We start from the raw sequence: 13,324 nt of genomic DNA, 5'->3' as shown, positions 1-13,324 counted from the left end.
ACAGTTACAGATTCCAGCAATGCATTTCAAAATACAAACAGCTTCCCCTTAAAAAAATATTTTTGAAACCCATTGGGAACATGATCAATCCATACACCTATTTCTTTTTGTGGTAAGCTTTGTTATGGCCTTTTGAACAACTTTGCACAATTTACAGTGTGATCCTATGCACGTCTACTCAAACAGTGAATTAAATGGGACTATTGCCAGGTAAGTGTATTTAGGAGAGTAGACTTAAGGCAATATATCAAGTTTGCATTGTGATGGAGGAAAGTACGGGCAAAAAGCCAGAATGGGGAACCTCTGGCCCTCCGGGTATTGTTTGGATTCCGCTCCCATCAGGCACAGCAAACATGACCAGCTGTCTTACCAAATGCAAGGTGGTTCTTTTAAAAGAGATTCAGAAGCAATAGAAAACACAAGTGGGTGAGAAGATGATTTTACAGTGGTACCTCGGGCTAAGTACTTAATTCGTTCTGGAGGTCCGTTCTTAACCTGAAACTGTTCTTAACCTGAAGCAACACTTTAGCTAATGGGGCCTCCCATTGCCGCTGCACTGCCGCCGCACAATTTCTGTTCTCATCCTGAAGCCAAGTTCTTAACCCGAGGTACTATTTTTGGGTTATCAGAGTCTGTAACCTGAAGCGTCTGTAACCCGAGGTACCACTGTATTCCTAAACAGCAAGCAATATATACACACCAGGCTTGCACTTCTATCTGCCGCCTGGAAGTCCTCAAGAAGTGGCGAAGTGACTCCCCCAGGTAGCCGCAGTTGGCACAGCCCTGCGGCGCAGGCTTTCCCCAAAAAACTCTGCCCAAACCATGCCTCACTTTCCAATAACAATTTCCAGCATCAAAGAAGGTTCTCAGCACTATCCTCCCAGACTGATTAAGGCAGCTGTGTGTGGGGCTTCACCTCCTCCCAACTTATTAGGACATCAGAGAAGGTTCTCACACCTTCAGAAACTTAACAGCTGCAAGGGAGGGGGAGGGAACAGAGGCAGGAAGGGTAACCATCTTAGAATCACTAACTCCTCAATACGCATTTTGTCTTCCGGATGGATTTCCCATACCCCAGCGGTCAGTAATGATGGAAGTTTTAGTCCTGCAACACCAATGAATGAGTTCACCAGTTCATAATGTCTGCACGTTTAACACTATCAGTGCAGTGCAGTTTATAATGCAAAGTGTCTGGATAGATTTTTTTTTCAAATCACATGGTTTTGCCCTAGGGAAATAATCTGCTACTACTCTCAGAATCCTCTGCTGTGTACTAAACTCCTTATAATGTTGAGGTAATATGTGAATTGGTAGGTTCTCATGGACCATCCATTTAAAGATTTCTGGAGCCTTTCCACCTTAATCCGAAAGATGAGTACTGGCATAGCAGCCTGTTCTTGCAGTGTTGTGCCGACTTAGTAAACTCCACCCCAACCGGATACTTTCAAGCCTTTTGAACTGCAACTCCCTCCCATCCGCCCAACTAGCATCAACTGAGTCTGATGGGAATTGGAGCCCAAATACCTGGGAGTGACCCGGTTGGGGAAGGTTCCTCTGATCTGAAACATTAGTTACCTATTGGCCATTTATATGGTCAAATGAATCTCTGGAATTCAAGGCTGACAGCTCTTTGCAGCAGCACTGCCAGGGAATATTATCAGGTTATCATCACAGTGTCATGCTTGTGAAAACCGCTCCTCCATTCTTTGGAAACAGTATCCCCCCCCCCCCCCAATACAGTTAGCTTTGTAAAGGTGGCGATCCAGTTTCATGTTAAATATTCCACCTTTTCACTGCCTAAAATAATAATGCTTAATATGACATGCTAGAGCAGAGAATACACGACACCATCATAGATAGATGCATTAATCATTGATTCTTTGCAAGTGGCTTAGTTATTTTTGCAAACTTTGTGTTGAAGTGTGTTTAAAGAGAAAGATGTTTTTGACACGACAAGTGTGCTTTCAGAATGTAATTAAAGGTGACTCCTTGTGGCTTGAGGAAGGGAAGAAAAAGTGACGGTGCCTTTTTCAATGTGTCCCACTTGGCATTCTTAGAGTGATGGCACAACCTAGTGCTCACTTAGGGTAATGTAAGGATTGTTTGTTTTAAAGCGAGCAGCTTGTAAATTAAAAATGGGTTTGAATCAAAGTTGATGTATCATCACATGTTGTAGGGAACTTTAGGTTGGCATGAGAATAAGATTACATATGAACTGATGAACAGCCTTACTTTGGAGACGTCTGCATTTCTTTGTATTCTGTGCAACAGTGAAGAGTCCCTCCATGTTTTACCTACACACACAAAAAATTCTTGTGTGTTTCTGCCTTTCCTATTTTGCCAAAGAGACAGATTTGCATTTGGTGTAGCCATGTTTTTATAGCTGCTTTCCACATCAGCTATATGTTAGTCTCTTAACCTCTGTTCCTAACTATTCCCATTCCAGTTGGTTGTTAAAGAACTTTGTAACTAAAAACTAGTACAGTGGTACCTCAGGTTAAGTACTGAATTCGTTCCGGAGGTCCGTTCTTAACCTGAAACTGTTCTTAACCTGAAGCAACACTTTAGCTAATGGGGCCTCCTGCTGCCGCCACGCCGCCGGAGCCCGATTTCTGTTCTTATCCTGAAGCAAAGTTCTTAACCTGAAGCACGATTTCTGGGTTAGCAGAGTGTGTAACCTGAAGCGTATGTAACCCGAGGTACCACTGTACTTGACTTTTCTTTTTACCCTACTCCCTCCAAATCTTTTCCTTTTGTGTAGTGGCTTATAGATTCTAAACTCGACGGTGGGGAGTATCATATCCACCCTGAAAGCCTTTTCTTGGTGCAAGTGCTTAGTAAAAATGCTTCAGGTTTAAGGTGCTGGTTTTAACCTTCTTGAAGGTCCCAGGCCACAGAGAGGTTAGGCTGGCCTCAACTAGAGCCCGGGATTTTTCAGCTGCGGCTCCAACCTGGTGGAACGTTCTGTCACAAGAGACTAGGGCCCTGCAAGACTTGACATCTTTCCGCAGGGCCTGCAAGACCGAGCTGTTCCACCAGGCCTTTGGTCAGGGTGCAGCCTGACTCCCTCCTTTGGCAATCTTTACAAAACTTTAGTTTATGGTTGCCATCAATTTTGAATTTGATCTTAATTTTTTATAATGTTTTATAATGTTGCACTATTTTAGTGTTGTTAGCCGCCCTGAGCCCGGCTTTGGCTGGGGAGGGTGGGATATAAATAAAATTTATTATTACTATTATTCAGATAAATAAGTCTATTGCAGGAATTAAGATGAGCCAGAAGTTGGGGTGGTGAATTCTGGCGATGCTGAATGCCTTGTCATCTCCTGCATTTTATCCTTTGGTTTCCAGAATGCAATGAGCTAGGAGTAAACTGGTTGCAGTTGAGAGTGCAATCCACAAATAACCCAGCTGGTTGTGTCCAACTGGAATATACAAAAAGGGCTTCTGACTACAAGCAGAGTGTAGCCTGACACCTCCTACCCAAGTGAAAAAGGGGCTACACAACATGTGGCCTGGCATCCCTACAAACCTGAGTCTTTACACCTTACTTTTTAGAAATGGAAAAACTGTTTCTAGCTCCCTTGCAGGTTGCCTGGAACCAACTTAAAACACAGATTGCCTCATCCCCCCCCCCCAGCACTGTTTGTTTGTTAGTTAGTTAATTAAATAAATTTGTATACCACCCTTCATCTGCAGATCTCTGGGTGGTTCACAGTATAAAAATACAAGATAAAAACACAATTCCCATGTATTGGTGGACTCTATTTTTGCCCCACTCCTACACAAGGTTTGTGCTCAGTCCAGCAGGAATATTCAGTACCTGAACAAAAGACCAGTGTGTCACGGTCTGGTTCACGGGCGGTAGAAGTCCTTGCTGAGGACGTCGGGACCAGGGACAAGATGGTGGAGTGGGAGCAGGAACGAGAGTCCTGGAGTCAGGAAGCTAAGAGTCCGAGGGTCAGAGAGCCGGGAGTCAAGAAGCCAAGGGTCTGAGGGTCAGGAATCAAGGAGTCACGAAGTCAAGGGTCCAAGGATCAAGAAGCCAAATACAGCAAGGCAGGAAACGTGTTGCTGTGGCAAAGAGCCAAAGGGAAATGCTGACCTTAGATACCTTCCTGGCTTTTGCCACCAGGTGCTGTGAGTTACCAATTGGCCTCACCTGTGCGACCGCGCCTTGCCTCTTCAGAACAAACTTAGGAAGGCCCTAGTCCTGCAGAGTCCTACTGGTCACAGGGCCTGGCTCCTGCACGCACTCCTGACACAGTAAGCAAAATCTAACCTTCCACAGAAGTCCATTCCAGTCCTTACCAGAACTCGCCCTCTGCCTTTCTTTGAAATCAGCTCTTGAATATGATAGAAAGAATGACTGGGGGTAATTTGGTGTGTGGAACCTTTGCTTTGTATTCTTGGACAGAAGCTTTTTTTGGGGGGGGGGGAGAAGTGATTGCTTGTTCTTGGCCTTCAGCAGAAGACCAGGACAGGGGGCTTTTAAGGTTTTAAGATTGGAATATTAAGAATATAAGGCTCTAGGAATGTGCATGAATAAGCTAATACTACAATGGAACCAAGAGGGGGAGTGGAGGGAAGTCAATCGAGTTAAGATTTGTGATCTGAATTGCTATGATTGATTTGTTTTGTTTTATACCGTTTTTATATTGTTGTGGTTTTTTTTAAATTTTGCTTTTTGAAAATTAATAAATTGTTATTTTTTTAAAAAAAGGACAGAGTGGGGCTTTGGAAGAATGGTAGATCTACCAAGGTGGAAAGCGACAGCAGAGGTGGGCAGGACTAACAGTCAGAGGAGAGAATGTGGCCACCAATTTCCTTGGCTTAACCGGGGGCATCTCTTTCCCCAGATATCCACTCCAGCCTTTTCCTGATGCCTAGTATAGTTGCTGGAGTGCAGCCCCCCACTAGACATGCTGCCAGCAACCAACCTTCTTCCATTGTGGCTGCTGCAGGGGAAACCACAGAAACCATGGGTGCTGCCTGCTTTGAGAATCAAGCCAGCTCCTATCTGCATTGCTCTGCCCTTCCATTTTGTCACACTACAGTAGGATATTCCTCATTATTCTGTGGACATGAGGAGGGAAGACTTTGCAATGCAGAAATTTCTGGGTCTGTGCACAGGCCCGTTGCAGGAGCCTTCTCAGTCAGGATCAGGCAATCCTGTAACAGGAGGGGTTATGGCTCAGTGGTAGAACAGATGCTTTCCATGAAAAGGTTGCAAGTTCAACAAACAGGGAGAGTGAAGGGGTGAATACCATCGGTCTTAAGGCTGACCAGTGAAACTCCACGCTGCACTCGTACCAGCAAAACCGGACGCCTTCATTTGTGCCATAAAACATGTTTTATGTGCAATAAAACATGTCTCTCTATTTGTGCAATAAAACATGTCTCTCCTGTATTGGTCTCTACAGCCACAGCAGGCACTGTAGCTCTCCAGCTATTTGACTTTATGCCTAAAGTCTCCTGAGGCAGATGGTTGCCAACAGAATAGGGCTGACCAGCTCCATGCCCATGATGACCCCAAGCAGCTGATAACCAAAGTTGGCTGGCCGTGCTAGTGTGTTAATGAATGTTTGAAACTGGCTTTATAGATGGAGGTTTCTGCTAAAAAGATGTACAGTGGTGCCTCGCAAGACGAAATTAATTCATTCTGCGAGTTTTTTCGTTCTACAAGTTTTTTCGTCTTGCGAAGCACCAATGTGTATTGACGATTTCCCATAGGAATGCATTGACGGCTTTAAAAAAAAGGCGCAAGACGTTTCGTCTTGCGAAGCAAGCCCATAGGGAAATCCGTCTTGCGAAGCAACTCAGAAAACGAAAATCTCTTTCGTCTTGCGAGTTTTTCGTCTTCTGAGGCATTCGTCTTGCGGGGTACCACTGTACACAAATACTTAAAGCTGAAAAGAAACTTTAGGAGAGAACACTTTGAAGGGAAGTGTGCAGTTCACAGGTAGTTGAAACCTACACCAGTGACTCTTGTGGAGTCATTTTGAAACACAGTGCTATATATACAAAATACATCTCTGTAGTCTATGGAATGTTAGAAGAACAACTATTTTGGTTAGTGCTTGAAGGTTAAAATGATGCTTCTATTACAGTATTCCACAAGTGGAATTGGAACAGTCTATAATAATGTAACCAAGCTATGCAGACTTAACTCCATTTTATGTGTTTTCCTAGCACCTGTATTTGGAAGCCTCAAAGCAGACGCTGGTCCAGTAAGTTATTAGCTAATAGTTGGATCAAGTTACTTAGTATAAGAACTTTATCTTAATTTCTTCATCATGCAAAACGAAGCATTTTACTCAAAACATTAATAATTTTCCTGTTCGAATTTGCCAGGCTTATGACCACAAGAACTCACAGCAGAGTCTCCTGGAAAAGAAAGCAATAAATGATTGTTAAAAAGAAATTGATATGGTATACCCTTCCTTTAAATCATAAGGAGACTTGAGTTAAAATAAAGAAAATAAACACTGTTTGTGCAAGTCGCACTGTTTAAAACAAAGCTCAAAATGCATAAAGAGAACACAGTCCTTTAGGAAAGAGAATGTTCCTTCAGGCAGCAAGAGGTCAATGAGAGAGAATCTGTGCAAGGAATCAAATGTTCACTTAACAAGGAATGAGCTTTAAAGAAAAATCTGAAAGAATAATATATTTCTTATCAGAAGTGCTTAGCACTAAACACTTCAGCCTGTGACTTGGAAACCATTCTGAGTCTGGTTAGCTAAAGCCACTGAGAAACTTGGCAAAGTTAATTAAAAACACCAAATAATTAACACAATGGGCAGTATGGTGCAAGGATCATGAGTTGGAACAGGCGGGGAGCCCAAAGTGAAAATTTACTGGCAGCTCCCCTTAAAGTGTTTGGATACCATCGTTGAACAAAACAGATCCAGAGTTGAGTGGGATGGCTAGCTTACATACTTGGCTCCCCATGCCCTCCAGCAGCCCCAAGGCTAGGGCTTATCTTTCCCTCTCCTGAGACCCCAGGCACTCAAAACATGGAAGTATGTGCCACTGTACACTCAGCTTGGCTCTCTGATTTGGGGGTGGTTTTGTGCAAAGCAGTTTTGCGCAAAGTGGCCCTTGGTTGACTATGAATTAATGCAGTGCGTTGGAGGAGAGCCCCAGTGGCCAGATAGATTTGACCACTGCATTTGGCCTGCCCCAATCAGAGGTTCTTCACCCCATATCACCAGCTCTGTCCGCACAGAGAGTTTTATATAGAATGTTGACTTGAAAAATGGCGCCCAGCTAAATACAGCTTCTTCTTTTCTCCCTCAATTGGCTGTCACAGGAGGCTGGAGGCTAAAGCACTGGGAGGATGTCCTGCGGTAGTTGAGAGAGAGACACCTAACTTGGTTGTGAGAATCAGTTATTAGCAGCAGGGCCGAAGAAGTTTCAGGAGAGGGGAGAGCACCAGTTGACACAGGAGGAATTGCTGCATGTCGCTGACGGGGAAATGGCCTCCTATGGTCACTTGTCCCTCCTGTTGACTTATGTGGACCTTTAAGCATGCCATTCCCTTCAGGGAGAAGAAGGAATTCTCCACCATAAGTGACTGTTCTGTGGGAGACAAAATCCCAACCTAGATACTTTGACTAAATGCAAATGGCTTTTTATTTTTGTAAGCATGTTCTTTAACTCCGTGTTCAATGGCGAGCATTGACTTTACAAAGAATTTCATTCACCTAGTTGTATGTTGGCAGTGGGGAAATGACCTAGCAGACTGAATAGTGTTCCTGCTGTTAAAAATGGGGCACATACCCCCCCAAAAAGGGTAGGGGGATGAAAGAGTGCAGACTTGAGGAAACATCTTTTTCCCCCCACGAACTGTTTTCCACAAGTTCTTGCTGAGATTTCCTGCCCAGCTTAAGTCATGATGTCGAACGCCACAACTTTATTTACTCGGGTTCCTGTTGTAAAAATTTAAGATTAAACAGTGTTTGCTGTAAAAGTGCCATGATTGGGAGGTGTTCATTTAAATAAGAATAAGCTTTGTTGCAGTGTTGAAGCTGCAGACTATTTTTTGTTCCATAAAGGAACACAAGGACCATCAATACATTTTATAAGGATGTTAAGAGAACCCCTCTACCAGGGTTGCTAAGCTAAAGTGTATGTCTAAGAGTTTTTTTTTAAAAAAAGTAGGTTTTCGGTTTGTTTTGTGTTCATTAAACTTTCTGTGAGGTTTCATGGCAAGCTTCAGAAGCCTTATTCAGATATAAAGTTGGCCTTTGTTAAATTTATTACTTAAGAGCTTTAAAAAAACCCTAATAAGATGAAAGGCATTTTTCTTTTTTTCTATGAAGACCAATGGATACTGCTGGTATTTGTGTTTACTTTTTAAATTTTTCTTATATGTATTTAGGTCACAGATTACACGTTCTTTTCACACACTCATTCTTGATAGTGATTTCCATGTTTTTGATTCCCATGAAAACGTGTGATCATTTGTTTATGGGTGGGTTCATAAAGAAACTTGTATTCATTCCAGAAGTGTTCAGGTAGAAATGAGTGTTGGTTATGTAAAAACCAAAAAACAAGATAGGACCAATTTACAGGTTACTTGCAATGGGGGAAATAAACATTTCTGTATTGTGTTAAGAGTTAAAACAAGCACTCCGTAGCCAGCATCAGGAAGAACTGTTAGAACCACTTGGGAGGAGCTTTAGAAGTTGATATAATTGCAGCATGAACTGAAATATCTTTACATGTCATTCACCTTCTGGAACATCAGTTCATCCTGTAGGAATTTTGCCCATTGGGCACAGACATTTCAGATAATGGTGTTGCAAAATGAACAACTGATTGACTGGTTTCTTTTCACTCCATAACGCTGTCACTTGCTCTCTGAACTCAGCAGAAATGCATATTTTGAGAGAATGGATGTGTTTTGACATAACACTAAACTATGGTTTGTTGCCACATGAACGGTTCTCATGCCATCCCTTCTCCTTCCGCAAGGCGGCTGTGAGGAGATTGGAAGCACTGCCTTCCATTTTCCAGTACCTGCAGTTTATTGTTATGTTCAGAACAGAACTGTGGTTTGTTTAACCATGGTTTTACGAAACAATTCAACTTCCACACTGTGGTTCAAAATCCTGGCTTGTTCAGAAAAGCTGCATTAAAAACTAATCACAGTTCCCAATTTGGACATAGCACAAACCTTGGTTTGTTGCAGATGAAAGAGGGGTGAGGGAAGCAGTTAATGCATGTCATGTTATATTATGGTTTATTGTTATACCGGAACACAGTCATTGTCCAGAACTTGTTTAAAGATAGCAGTGTAGAATTCACACATTACCAAAACAATTGCCTTCAGCTAGTTTTCTTGACACTGCAAATTCAATTGTTTTTATTTCACTTAATATGTGTAACTGGTTGTATGCTGCACTGTTTTCCTGAATTGTTGTTTGAATACTAGAATGTCTAAAACCATTGTTTTCATCCCTGTTTGTCTATCATTATTTAGCAATAAATGGACATGCAAGATTATTTTGCATGATATTAGAAATGTGCTTGTGGTTTTCAAATACTCAAGTGGCCAGCTGATCATTCAAACACCAAGTTGCAGTGCTATTTCATAAAGTAATCCTGTAAATCTACCTTTACATGTATGAGTAGAACGTCTGCAACTAGTCTTGGGGCCGAACAAATAATTGCTTACTTAATTTTGATGGGTGTAAGCTCACTTCAAAGAAAGTTAATTGAAAATGGAATTTCGTTAGCCCAGTATTCCTCATTATTTCTGAGTAGCAAAGAGAAATTATGCTCAGTGATTAATCACACCATTTGAAGGAACAAATGTGTTTCTGTACAGAATATTTTTCAAGTTCTGCAAGTCCTGAATTTTTTTTTTTTAAATTGGGTAGTTATTTTTAAATGCAAATATTTATGTAAGTTTTTTGCTGTTACTTTATGAGTCATAGTTTGCTTCTTGTAATAAACTTGTAATCAACTGATGGCTAGTAGTCCTGTTAATAAATAGCTGCTTTCCAGACTGGTATTCAAGATGGGTTTTAAAGATTTCTGCCTTTTTTTGTTTATAGTCCAGCTTTGGTCATTGTGTATTAAAGCCTGGGTGTACACTCTCTGTTTTATGTCTATAGTAAAGAAACGGTACTTGGGTTCAACTAGCCTGGTTCTAAACATGTTAACTAAGCAGCCATTGGTTACCTGACTTTGATGGGTTGTCAGTGTCCTCTGAGAACTTGAAATTAGCAAAGGAAAAGGTTGAAACAGTAGCACTATGCATCCTCCAAAGACATAGGACTTGCTGCTAATGCAAGCAATATTGTGTCTGCTACTTACAATACAGTCATACCTCATGTTGCATCCCCTTCAGGCTGTGTGTTATCATCTTGCATCCCATGGCAACCCGGAAGTACCGGAATGGGTTACTTCTGGGTTTCGCCACATGCGCAGAAGCATTAATCGCGCTTCAGGCATGTGCAGAAGCACCAAATCGCACTGTGAGTTGCGGGCTTTTCACCTTACGGATGGGCCTCCGGAACGGATCCCATCTGTAACACGAGGTACCACTGTATAGTAATAATTAGGAGAACCTGCCAGTAGCCTTCTGAAAACAGGACTATTCTTGCAAGATGGATAGCTCAGATTTCAAAACTAGCAGAATTCTGCAGTAGCTGTCTTTCAAGTATTCCACAGAAAGATGGAGAACTGGTGTCTGGAATGGTTTGAGTGGTGGAAGATTAATTATACAGCTAATTATTCTATAGTATAGGGCAGAGCTTTTCATGTTGGTAACACGTTTTTTAGACTGCATCATTTCGCCACATGGTAATTCAGTTTTACTTGCAAACCGGAGGTTAAACTAACTCCTTTCCAGCCCTGGGAGGAACACGCGGAGTGTGTCTGCGACACACCTACACACTGCAACTGACACATTAAAGTGTCGCAACACACAGTTTGGAAAGCTCTGGTCCATTATGGTGTATCTGTGTTTCTCCAGTCTGGGGAAATGTGAGGTTTTCTTAAGCCTGTTTACTCTATTGTAAAGAAGAGGGGTTATTATTTAGATCCAGCCTACTCTAAATACAGCCATTAACAGATTGGGATGCACCTGGATTATCTGTCACACCACAAAAATTTCCAGCCACTTTTTGATTTGGTACCACAGAATCAGGGCTATTCTCATAACACCCAAATAAACCCACTGAGTTCAGGTTCATTGAAGGAAGCCACCAACTGTCCATCTTTGGGGAGAACTGTATGTTTATTCATTTCAAGAACAGCAGATAAAATGAAACCTTTGGACCTTGTTTGTTTCATATTCATTAATTTTACTGTTTTTTATATAATATATTTAAACAGACTCTGCAAGTTGGGGGTGCGATAGTGTGAATCTACCCTGATTCTCTCTGAAACAGCTGTCCCCTCTCCATCCCAGAAGCTTGATTGAGGATAGCTTTATAAAGAGACTGCATAAATATTTCAAATGATTAGAATCCAAGTCTGGGCAAAGCTCATAAAATGTACAATTCCGCATCTAAAGGCTTCCAAAGTTGCCTCTTTGCAAGTACCCCGTGCAACACAGCAGGTCACCGACATTCAGGACAACTTCAGGAACACCCTTTAAACTTAGCATGAGAGAGCTTCCGAGTCGACGCGCTGGCTAATGGCGGATTTCCTCCGCTGCGGAGGAGACTGCTCCCTGAAAAGAAGGGTCTGACCGCCACGGCGAGGCGGAGACCCGCTAAAAACCACGGTCGGAGGAAGACCGTGGACTTGGGGTTCGGTAGGTGCCTTCAGTGCCCCCCCTACTCGCGGGGAGACCCCGGTTTCGGGGCTCCGGAGCGACGTGGGGTGAGTAGGCACGGCACATCGGATCAATCGCTGTTTTCAGGGAGTGAAGCCGCACAGCTGTTGCCAGAAAGCGCCGACTTTTCCTGTGAACATTTGGACTCGAAAAGACTTCGTAAGTAACAGAATTGGACGATAAATTATTTGAATTTGGCATTTGAACGTGAAGGTATAAACAGGAAGCTCACCTTCCGTTCTGCATAAAGACTAAAGCAAAGACGCTAGAATCCGGAGCTTGGGAAAGGTGTCTTTTAAAGCGAGGAATTTTACCATCTAAGCTTGCGGACCCTCCCTCGGAAGCAGGGGAAGAGGGGGAGATCTTTATCTTTTGAGCCCTGCAGGACAGAAAACCTGACCTGGATTATCGCCGTCTCAGAACCTGGGACCGGGCTGTCAGCCTGTATAATTTAAAAACAACAATAATGGTGGAATGGACTATATCTTAATGAGAAAGAGGATCAGAGACATATACTTTTTGGCACCGACTCGCAGGTTTTGAAAGAAAAAAGGAGTGGAAAGGCAGATTTTTACAACTGAAGTGAAGAGTAAGTTGTTGCCAAAAGTTTCTAAATGTTGCCTGCTTGGATAATGGGACTGTTACATAGTTATAGCAGATGGAAAATTTTGACCAGATGGTAGACAAGAAGTTCTGAAGTGACCTTGAGAGGCAGCAGACAATACTGGGAAAACAAGCTGGAAGATATGGCTCAGAGAATAACAGCTCTATTGAATGACATTTTAAATAAAGTGAATATTTTTGAACAGAGTGTTTCTGATCTGAGGAAGAATGTAATGACTTTGGTACAGAATGGGAACAAATTAATAACTGAGGCTCGGGAAAAGGAACTAAATTCACAAAGTCAAGCACTGGAAAAGACGAGGAAGCAATTAAAACCGGCCTTGATTTTGCAAGGGGAAGCCTTAGGAGCAGAGTCCCAAACTGATGGAGACAAATCTGACTTTGAGGACACTGAGGTTGAAAGACAGAGCAGTGTCCCTCATGGATTGAGTGACGCAAGATGGATGATAAACACGCTGGACGGGGACACTGCGAGAAAGTCTGAAAGGATGGACGATTGTTACCCCAAAGAAACTGTGGAGCACGCCTTGGAATACTTACTGGTTTACGAACTGAATTATGAAGTTTGGGCGAGCGTGCTGAAGAAAATTAAAGAAGACGTTGAGAGAAAAGCTCTTTGGGACTTAACTTTAGGCCAGAGAAGAAACTTGCAGGCAGTACAGGGAGATGATTTGAGGGCCTCGGACATAAGGGAACCGGGTTAGGAAATTAATTTTGACTGATAAGATTGATAAAACTGGTAAAAAAGACTGGCAGTACCTGATACCAGGGAGATGAGACGGTGGGGAAAATTGGGAAAATAAAAAACAGTATTTAAATAATATGGTATAATCAAGAACAAATGGGAGATGGTGGAATGATTTCATTCGGCTTTTGTGGAAACAACATAAGGAAATGAGGGAATAA

At 42.4% G+C, this 13,324-nt stretch overlaps 1 protein-coding gene across 3 annotated transcripts in view; it reads left to right on the top strand.

Annotated features, from left to right (window-relative positions):
* Positions 1–13,324, top strand: part of RBM33 (RNA binding motif protein 33) — a 97,539-nt gene that overhangs the window by 74,066 nt on the left and 10,149 nt on the right. Inside the window, exons 18-19 of one of the 3 annotated variants that reach the window (XM_083406115.1) lie at positions 6,193–6,230; positions 7,313–10,026. The exons of the other annotated variants lie outside the window; for them this stretch is intronic. Coding sequence (XP_083262241.1) covers positions 6,193–6,230; positions 7,313–7,397 — 123 coding nt within the window. The 3' untranslated portion in view covers positions 7,398–10,026. Of the gene's footprint in view, positions 1–6,192; positions 6,231–7,312; positions 10,027–13,324 lie in introns of those variants that run through there. 3 annotated transcript variants of the gene reach the window in all.

Source organism: Podarcis tiliguerta (genome assembly GCF_965153285.1).
Source record: "Podarcis tiliguerta genome assembly, chromosome: 12".
Lineage (NCBI taxonomy): Eukaryota > Metazoa > Chordata > Lepidosauria > Squamata > Lacertidae > Podarcis > Podarcis tiliguerta.
The sequence above is the reverse complement of the archived record's forward strand: the minus strand, read 5'-3'. Positions and strand labels throughout refer to the sequence as shown.